The sequence below is a fragment of the Tenebrio molitor genome, chromosome 5 (genome assembly GCF_963966145.1).
Source record: "Tenebrio molitor chromosome 5, icTenMoli1.1, whole genome shotgun sequence".
NCBI lineage: Eukaryota > Metazoa > Arthropoda > Insecta > Coleoptera > Tenebrionidae > Tenebrio > Tenebrio molitor.
The window spans coordinates 16,474,769-16,485,056 of NC_091050.1; the positions used below are offsets into that span (position 1 = coordinate 16,474,769).

Here is a 10,288-nt window from a genome sequence, read left to right on the forward strand (position 1 = left end):
GCATAAAATTGACAGTTTTTGAACAATTTCGACCCCCTGATTACGAAACTGATTTTGGTTTTGCGCTATCACGTCTAGTTTTTCCACAAATCGTTTTTTCTTAAAATTGAAATGTTCACCTAAAATGAATGAATTATTTCAAAATTTCGATATTGTAATATCGGACAACAATATGGATATTCGAAATTTCCTTGTTTTATTTGCGAGTGGGACTGCCGGGCACGAGACAAGCATTGGACTCAAAAGAAGTGGCCTTTAAGAACTAGACTTGTACCGGGAAGCAATAATAAAAAATAATTTATTTGTATCCTAAAAAAGTAGTATTAGGTACCACCAATGCATATCAAACTCTGTTTGATGAAGCAATTTGTAAAGCCTCTTGATAAAAATGGACAATGTTTCAAGTATTAATGTACAAAGTTACCAGATCTGTCCAATGCCAAATTAAAAGAGGTTAGGACCTCAAATAAGATCTTTGTACAAAGGTAATGATTTTCAAAATTCTATGAATGTTGTTGAAAGGAATGCCTAGACGGCATTTAAGAACGTCGTAGAAACATTGCTTGGAATTCACAAAGATGAAGACTACGAAAATATTTTAAGAATCATGTTTAAAAATTTTCACATTTTGGGATGTAATATGAGTTTGAAAGTGAATTTCCTCTTTTCGCACTTAAATCTTTTTCCTAAAAATCTTGATGCTGTCAGCGAGGAACAAGGGGAACGTCTTGACCAAGATATAAAACAAATGGACAGGTGATATCAAGGAAGATGGAGCCTATCAATGATGGTAGACTTTTGCTGGATGTTACAGCGCGATGTACCCAAAAAAAATATACAGCAGGCAATCAATTAAAAGAAGTTTCCTCACAAAGCGTTAAAGATGCCATTCTCATAAGGAATAAAAAATTTAGTTAGATTATTAACCAAGAATTATTATAAACATCTTAATTTCCTAAATAAATTGCTTATTTTTTTTTGTTAATTGTGAAAAAACCTGACGTGATACAAAAAAATGAATTGTGTTTTTGTAATCAGGGCTCCAATGTTATACAAAATCAGTTATCAAAATCAAAACATGGCTTAAAAAGTTTTGTTTTGCAGGCCTGTGTTACTTATCTGAAAACATCTCTTTCTTTTCAGACATTAAAGAATTCATTTGATACATCCCCAAATTCTGCTATATTGTGATCTCTGTTCTGTATTGCCGGATACTGTGCACATTCACTAATTAAATTTGTTAACGGTTGTGAAAATTGTTTAACATACATTACCACCCATTCAGATTTTGTTATAAATTTTACCAACTGTGGTGAAAATTACTCTGCAAATCTTGGTGAATATTTAAAAAATGTAAGAGTTAAACGTATAAAACACATGGAGATAGGGCTATTGGCGAGGCCTCCACAAGAGCCAACGCATCTATTGGGTACCTCTCAGGTGATGTGGAAAACCCTATTTATTGTTTTTTATCATGAAAAGTATTTTTCTTCAAACAATATTCAGTTTTACTCATTGAAATACATAATTGTCTTTATATTGGGTATTATAAGTTACACAGAAGTCAGCCGGATTTCGTGACGTCACTATTTGTTGGTCGCAGCCTGTATATTCATGGAGGCCTCGCTCTGATGAATTTTCATCTGGGGGAAAATGAAAAGTTAGGTTAAAGACCAAAACAGTTTGTATTTTTTTTATTGAGTAAAAATGTCTTTCTTTTCCGCATTATTTTAAATTTCCGTAATGCACAAGTTTCGTTTTTGTAAAATGAAACTATCGTTTCAGTTCAGTTATGCCAACTTGAATACAGTTACCATGCACGGGGATGGACATACGGTCGGTGGACAAATAAAACTGGGACACTTAAAATTTAATCTATGTAAATCAGACCATTGAATTGTCAATACAGAGTGATCAACAAGAATCCAAATCAGAGCAAGCGTTGCAAATTATCGGTCACGTCGTAGCAAAATCATATGCACATAAGCGGTCAAAACATGGGCGTAGACAATTTATGGTGTCAAACGCTACTTAATAAAAAATGATACCTTATGAATTTTAGACGTTGGAATTATAATTGTGCATTTTATTATTATTATAACATAAGGAAAACAATTTATAAGATTAACAAGAGCAACATTTTACATTTGTAAGATGTAAGAGTAAGTAAATTATCATCTTTATTGCCAAACGCGACGCTACTGGTACGGGGATGTTTCGTTGAAATGTCACATTTCAAAATTCAAGGTTGTTGTTGTTGACAATTTAAGTGATTTAACCTAGAAAACAAATCTTCGATTTCGGCAAAGTTTACAGACGTTTATTTAAGTTGTAAGCAATAATTATCCCAGAATAAGTTGTAAAATGGGTTTTACCATTAAAGAGAAGGCATTTTTATTAGATTATTTTCGAAAGAGGGTGAAACAAGAAAATGAAGACTGGCCTTACTTTGTACCCCCTTACACCGAAGAATTTCAAGCCAGATATCCGAACCTGATGGTATTGGTTATCAACAAGTTTATCAATGTCTTAAAATTATAGTGCCTAATTTTAGCAAATCATAACCCATCATTAAGAAGAAGTCAGGTCAGTCCTTAGTTCAAATTTTAGAAATGGTGCAAAATGTTCAACAAATTATCAAGGAACATCCCTCAACTTCCATAAGGCGTTTAAGACAACAAGTTAAATTGTGTTATGGCACTTATCAGAAAATTTTTAAGAAGGATATTAATTTGTTTTCCTTTGTGTGTTGCAAGAAATAAAACCCACACATTACCCTAAACAAATTAACAGCTTCATAAGGGTTTTTGAAATTATGAGAGGCGAGTTTGATTCTGTCTGGACCACAATGGAGAACATTTTGAGCAGTTTTTGTGTAAACTTATTTTTTGACCTTGGAGTAATTTAAATGTTTTAAACACTGCTAGAAAAGATACGAGTAAGTTCTCAATTACCCAAAAATTAGAGAATAATAAATAACTTTTACACTTTTCTTACAGAAAACAACAAAACAAAGAATTGTGAAAAATAATTATTTTTAAAATTTTGTAACTCAAGATTGTGCCTTATGAAGGAATTTTGTGTAACTGTGTGTTTTTTCCTTAATCAATAATAAATAATAATTAATTATAACTTGCTTTTAAATGTATTATTCATGAATTACAAAAAATTTATAAAGGCAATTAATAATAGATTTTTGAGAGGTAGGCAACCAACAAAACGAGTGCACAGCAAGTAAATAAAAGCGGCTGATCCTCGTTAGAAATACGTTTCGATAAAACAAAAGATGAGGTAGCACTCTTGATTTGGTTTCTTGTTGATCACTCTGTATATTTGTCAGTATCTATAGAATATGTCATATGAAAGTTAACCTATTTGTGACAAAGCCGTATTTAAACGATGCAAATTTGTAAATTTTGACTTATGTGATGGTCATTTGTGTCCCAGTTTTATTTGTCCATCGACTGTACCTATATACGGTGTGATCAATAATGACTGAATCTGTTGGTGACAATGAAATTTTGCAAATTTGAAATTTACCATCAAAGGTTCATTTTTGTAATAGCACAAACATAACCGGCATAACCAAAAATGTTTTTAATGTCGTCTCAAGTTCAAAAATCTGGTCAGTTCCAGTGCCAATTACGAGACAAAAAAACACCAGTACTTTTCAATTGTTTCATTGCCAACAGACTCAGTCATTGTTGATCACGCTGTATTTACATATAATCTGCCGTGTTTTACAGATGGGCAATGTTAGCGCCACCTACCAAACGTGTGAGATTATTTAAATTTATAATTAGATTGGCAACACCATTGACATCTTGATTTGGTTTGTCAAAGTGGCGCTTCAAAATTCAATACAGAATATGAAACTGCGAATTAACAGTTGTATCAAACACCAGGCTTGGATACAACTGTCAACTCGCCGTTTCATATTTTGTATTGAATTTTAAAGCGTCATTTTGACCAATCAAATCACGGTGTTGCCAATATAATTTTAAAGTCATAGCCTCCTCTAATTATAAATTTAAATGATCTCACCTGTGATACAAGTTAATTTCAAGAGAATTCCCTTGTGGTGAAGGCACTTGTGAAACAAATTGTTTCAAAGTGACAAGGAGGCCTGTGGACTCATCAGCCTCACACTAGGCATATTTGGAGTGGAACCTATTGAAATGATTAATTAGAAGACTTTTACGATAGGACCCAAAAGCAGCAACCGTTGGGTTGATATTTTGAACCCCCTGCTGACGAACCTGTCCAAAAAAATTTTTTAATGCATCCTGATTAAAAACTCATGCGGAAAATTTTGAAAAACCAAATTTAGTCAAATGCAATCGCAGGAGTTTAAATCCGTTCAAAGTCAGCTGCCAATTTTGTAGTACCTACCTCAGGACGAGATCGATCTGTGGGTTTGACTTTAATAAAAGACATGCTTCGTATTACGGTCAAATCCCTATCCCAATAACGTTCCTGAGTCCTCTGTCTTAATAATTTCTTTATTTTCCCTCCAATGCTCTCATTGACACTGTCAAACAATTTGTCATAGAACTGTAATAATACTGCAGTGTCTTCGCCCTCTCGAGACATTTGTCTTCGACCACAAACACTGATAGAACCACTGCGACTCATCAGTAACATTATGGATGCCACAGAAGTACTGAAAACCTGTGAAGCCTTGGCCACACTCATTTTTTTAATTTTGTTGGGAACCACGTGGACGTCAGTGAGTTTAGGCATAGCTCGCAGGTTTCCACTACTTCTGTCTATAAAATATGCATTCTCTATCTCCGACCATTTTGCCACTCGTTCTTAACCATCAAGCACAAATTTTAGATTTTTGTGAGCATGTTATTTCGGATGCATTTTAGAAGGTGAGGTGGATCGAATAATGGAATAACGATGCATTTCCCAATATTTATAACATCATGACGTTCCACTTCACCTTTTCTTAAAGCCACTTCTTTTGTTTCTAAAATTAATTGCTTGATGGCCTTTGAATTTGTGACTTCTTGATCACACACAGATGCCACAATATGGAGACCAGTTGCTTCACATTCTCTCACTATACTTTTATACATTTTCATAATACTTGGCCATGATTCTGGGCCTTTGGAAAATGTGTAAGCAATTGGTTGTTTCCACGATGGTGACGTGGTTACACTTTTAAGCATCCATTCTGCCATCTGCAAATCCTTCAACAATATCTTCATATTTATTAAATCGTAAATTTGGCTTTGTTGCCATTTCATCAAATAATAAAATGCAACACTTTTCTCTTACATTTTTAATTTTTTTTGCAAATGCCCGCTTTAATAGGAACGTGCCTGACTACTTTCCTGTTAGTTTCAGCACTGGGAAGAGTAAACACGTCAGACAAGACCCTGTATGTCTTAGGGCTTTTTTTGAAAATGGCTAAGGCTAAAATCTTCTACTACTTCTACTTTGTAGAGAATTTTCTCTCTACATGTAAGCTGACGTCTTCTCACTCCTGCTAATGTCAGAATAGGTCCTGCAATAAATCACATTTAGATATAAATAAGACATATTAAGCTTATAAGTATATACATAAGGAAGAAACACTAACGGCCAGTTTATAGAAAGAGAATTAAATATTTAATTCGAATTAAATTTTAATGCGCGTTTAACCCATGAATCCGAAACTGCGATTAGTTCAATCTGATCACGTGTTCAGTTAATCTCGCATTTGATTACGATTAACTTAATTTCGCTTCTGTAAACTGGCCCTTAATTTTTTAGCTTGAGGTTTACTTTTTTATTAATGACTAATAATTTAACTAATTCCTTACGTTTTTTATTTGTGCGTTGCATTACTCTTGTTGTAATTGTAACATCACGAGGAGGAGGTGGAGTTACACTTACACCACTATCATGGTAGCATGTTTGTTGTTCCGCTAAAAAATAAAAAACAAAATACTCAGTAAACAAGAATTTCAGTTTTTGGTGACCTATAACTTACTGCGAAGTAATTTTTTCCTGTTTTCCCCTTCACCAAGCCCATCTGAAGAAGGCAATCGTTTTTTCGGTGTTTCACATTTCAGAGTTATATGTATTATATTTTTATTGTCTGGAAAATAATCAATACCATGGGCCAGTTTACAGAAGTGAAATTAAGTTAATCCTAATTAACTGCGCGATTAACTGAACACGTGATCAGATTGAACCAATGGAAGTTTCGGTTTCGGAGTCATGGGTTAATCGAATTAAATATTTAATTATCTTTCTATAAACTGGCCCCAACAGTTGAATCCATACACGTATGTAGGTACTGCTCACCAAACGAAGCGTGAGCCGTGAGCTGCGCACAACGGGAAACAAGAGAATCGATGTTCGAGTAAGAGGTAACAAATACATTTCTCAGAAGGGTCAGGTAGTCTGAGTCAGTTAATCTAGTACACATTAAAATTTATTATTTACAGGAAAGAAGTGACGAAAAGTTTTTAGAGGGGGATCCGTCTAGTGCGCAGCAAGGTCACAGAGCTCAAGCTACGTTTGGTGAGCTGTACAGGTGATTCAAGTTTTACCAGCTGAGCAAAAACACCCACTTCTAATCGATTTAAAATTCTCAAAAAATTCAGGAATGATTGTGTATCGCTATAGAACATTCTGTAAAAATTTCAATTTTTTTAATGAAGCCAGTAAATACATATTTCGTTTTAATTCAATAACCGCTACATTAATTTAGGTACAATGGCCGGCAATAAAAACTAGCCATCACTTTTCTGTCACGTCAAAATCCAAATGTGTAATAAATGCTTTTATCTACGGCCATTAAATAATACGTTTATTATTTACGTAATTGTCGATACATTATGCTAGTCCTAAATTACATCCGTGACTTATTGTAAGTCACTTGGGATTTATCATAAGTCACAGATCTTAAAAATTTTGTAGCTAAGTGTTTTATGAAAAAAAGTCGTAGGTCTTAGATAAAACGTCGTATTTAACTCGCGAATAATGCCTATAATCCACTCTGGTGATTAAAAAACTCGCCTGCGGCTCGTTTTTTAACTTTCACCCTCGTGGATTATGATAGCCATTATTAGCTCGTCAAATAATATACTATAATGAGTGAGTTTATTATTATTATTTTTTGCTCAAAATCATTTATTTTTATTTTATGGCTCTGAATGAAGTGATACGGGAAAATTGATTGCACACGTTTGAAGCCTTATATGAAGGGAATGCAATTTTTACTGATTTTTTAATAGGGTTAATAGTGCGGGCGGTAAAACTTGAATCACCCTGTACAGTACTCTCAACGGAAACCAGGTCTAAAGAAATCAAAATCAGCATGTTGGTATGATCAAAAAGTCTTTGGATCGTGATAGAAATGAAATGTAAAAACCATCTATAGAATTATTTCCTTCTACTGCCCGCAGTTTTTATTGTACAGTTGCGGCCAAATAAAGCTGGGCAGCAGTTTTTTTCTATTGTAAATCGGAATTAAATAATAAATCACCTGAAAAATCATCTCCTAGGACCTAGGAGATAACATAAAAATCTATTTTTCAGATTGACATCATCCGTCACTGTTATTGGTGCCACAGGTATGGGTATCTGATTACCAGAGAAACTTTCATTTTAAAAGCCTGAATTACCAAAATTTATAAAGATGACATAGAATGTCAATTTAGTGGTCGCTTTTATTTGGCCGCAACTGTACTTCAAAGTAGCGCTAATCTCTCACGGACCTCATTTAAACATAAACGAGGCGAATAAACCCAATTACAATACCATTTTCACCGCGATTTCCATTACTGTAGTAGATATGACTTAATAATAAAAATTTTATGTCCTCTTTGAAACATTTTTGAAATAACCTGCTAACTTGAAAGTTGTCAAGTAAATGTCAAAAATAATTGAAATAAATAATTTCATAGATAGCTTGTTAATTCTGTGTTGTTAATTACACGGCAACTCTGATCCAAAGACTTTTTGATCATACGATGTAAATTAGAAAATTTAATCACCAATAGGTGCACTTTTTATTTAATGTTTAAACGTTTTTCATATCTAACACACTTCCACCGCATTTTAACCTCTACTCAATTAGATTTTCCCCCAAACAATTCACATTACACAATTTCAGTAAAGTTACACAGAAGTGGACGAATATTAATCATCCCGTGTTCAGAGTATTCATCACAGATAGTGTTAACTTGAACTAATTTAAAACTGAGTAGTTTAAATGTTCACGAAAGTTGACATTGAAATAACATCATCTCATCATAAAGTATTGCAAAAGAAAGGTTATGTTTATAAAATGACGTAGGAAAGAAATATTTGTTACTATTTGATAACTATTCAGTATTACGTTTACGATAGTATTACGTATGATGGCCACACGAATAATTCGTAATTTGACGTCGAAAAATCGTCTTTATCAAACCCATAAGCTCATATTGTAAGTTGTCTGAATTACTTAACCTTTGCACTTGTATGACCATTGCTTTTGAAGTGGTAACACGATGAGTCGCCAGATATCCAACCACAATTCCGAAAGCGTTCTCACCATCCAAGAACGTGAGTACAACCCCCATAAACTCGACCACCTCTCAAACTGCTATTTCTAGTTGCGCAAAGAATCGCGAAAGTGATGGGCGTCAAGAGCGGTTACAGTCCAATACAAGCAAGTCGGACCCACCTACTAGAATATGTACCCAAAAGTCAGGCTGACTTGCCTCCTCGATCGATGAGGGACAGCTATTTGGTAGCCCTCATCCCTCTATCTTCTGACTTGCATTTACAAGATAAATATACCACTTTCCTGGGGTATGTACGCGTCGGGCGCCTGTTGGAAGACATGGACATTTTCGCGGTGATGGTGGCCCAGAAACACATTCACAATCCACGCCTGCCCGAAGGGATACCGTCGCCACAAACTCTAGTCACCGCCCTGGTGGACAGAATCGACTTCAGCGACTTTGTCCCCAAGCCTAAAGAAGACATCAAAATTTCGGGCCACGTGAGCTGGGTCGGAAAATCTACCATGGAAGTGGTGGTATGGTTGGAACAGAACATGTATGGGACCTGGCACAGGATCACTCGGGCCCTATTTTTGATAGCCGCACGGGATCCCACCAACACAAAAGCTGCAGTTGTCAATGCCATCGTTCCAGCTGATGACAGGGAAAGAGAGATTTTAGCGGGGGGAGAAACCAGGAAGTTGTACAGGATCGAACTGGAGAAACAACATGTTTCAAAAGTGATTCCTGACGACGAGGAACAAAGGATTGTACACGATTTGTACGTGAGGACCAAATCCAACAAGGACGTGAGTTTGATGAACGTCGTCTTGCCATCCGGGGCAGTCTGGATGGAGGAGTGCACGATATCCAACACGATATTCTCCCAACCCGAAAACCGGAATCTTCACAACACGGTTTTCGGGGGCTTCATCATGCGACAAGCGGCCGAACTTAGCTGGGTTCTAGGCTTCAAGTTCAGCAAATATCGCCCCAAAGTGAAGAGCATCAGCGACATCAAATTCAGCAAGCCTATCGCGGTCAATTCTCTCATCCACATGCACGCTTTCGTGGTCTTCACTCAGATGCAATTCATCCAAATCACCGTTTACGTGGAGACTTTCGATCCACAAACAGGAACCAGCGACACCACGAATATCGTACACTTTACCTACGAAGTCCCGGAAATTGTCAAGGAGGTCATCCCTAGAACGTATCAGGAGGCCATGATGTATGTCGACGGGAGAAGACATTTCTTGGAAATAATGAAGGCCGGACCGCATGCCGGCCCTAAAATGCTAAACGATGATGGAATTGTTAATAAGAGTAAGCTTTAAAGAATATTTAGAGGTGGAAGATGTGCGGCGCTTGTCTTGTTTGATGAAATGTCGACAGTAGGTGGCGCTGGACGCTTTACTTTACGTCACGTCGACATCTACCAAATAATTAAAACAAATTCGCCAGTCGGCCATGAAAAACAACAGTCACCGATTGACTCGTACCATTGTATTGTCAGGTCTAATCAAGTAATTTAACAGTGAAGACCGTATGAATCAATCAACGAATCGGTCTTAGTTTTTCATAACAAACTGGTCAACAAAATTAATTTGGTCATTCAATCAAATCAACTTTATTAACGTGGTTGCATTAATCCAGCTTGTGATATTTTTAGTTTTACTAATTTAAAAAATATTTTAGTAATTGAGTAGCGCTTTTTACCTCTCTAACCTTGCAAGGTTGTTTTTTTATTTTTGTTACGGATCGGGCGAATAAATTGTTGGTGAGATTTCTTGGTT

The 10,288-nt window shown here is 35.7% G+C and overlaps 1 protein-coding gene and 2 long non-coding RNA genes across 3 annotated transcripts; 2 read left to right on the plus strand and 1 right to left on the minus strand.

The window, feature by feature from the left end:
• Positions 1-1,678: 1,678 nt before the first annotated feature.
• On the minus strand, positions 1,679-7,660 carry LOC138130873 (uncharacterized). The gene is made up of 3 exons (XR_011159659.1): positions 5,984-7,660; positions 5,814-5,918; positions 1,679-5,515 (listed from the first exon to the last, which is right to left on the minus strand). It is a non-coding gene; the product is annotated as an uncharacterized lncRNA (long non-coding RNA).
• LOC138130872 (uncharacterized) lies at positions 2,358-3,132 on the plus strand. Its single transcript, XR_011159658.1, has 3 exons — positions 2,358-2,499; positions 2,555-2,938; positions 3,000-3,132. It is a non-coding gene; the product is annotated as an uncharacterized lncRNA (long non-coding RNA).
• Positions 7,661-8,211: 551 nt separating the features above from the next.
• On the plus strand, positions 8,212-10,278 carry LOC138130848 (acyl-coenzyme A thioesterase 9, mitochondrial-like). The gene is made up of 3 exons (XM_069047535.1): positions 8,212-8,431; positions 8,486-8,550; positions 8,601-10,278. The coding sequence occupies exons 1-3, from the start codon at positions 8,361-8,363 to the stop codon at positions 9,827-9,829; spliced, it is 1,365 nt and encodes a 454-aa protein (XP_068903636.1). The 5' UTR covers positions 8,212-8,360; the 3' UTR covers positions 9,830-10,278.
• Positions 10,279-10,288: the final 10 nt, after the last annotated feature.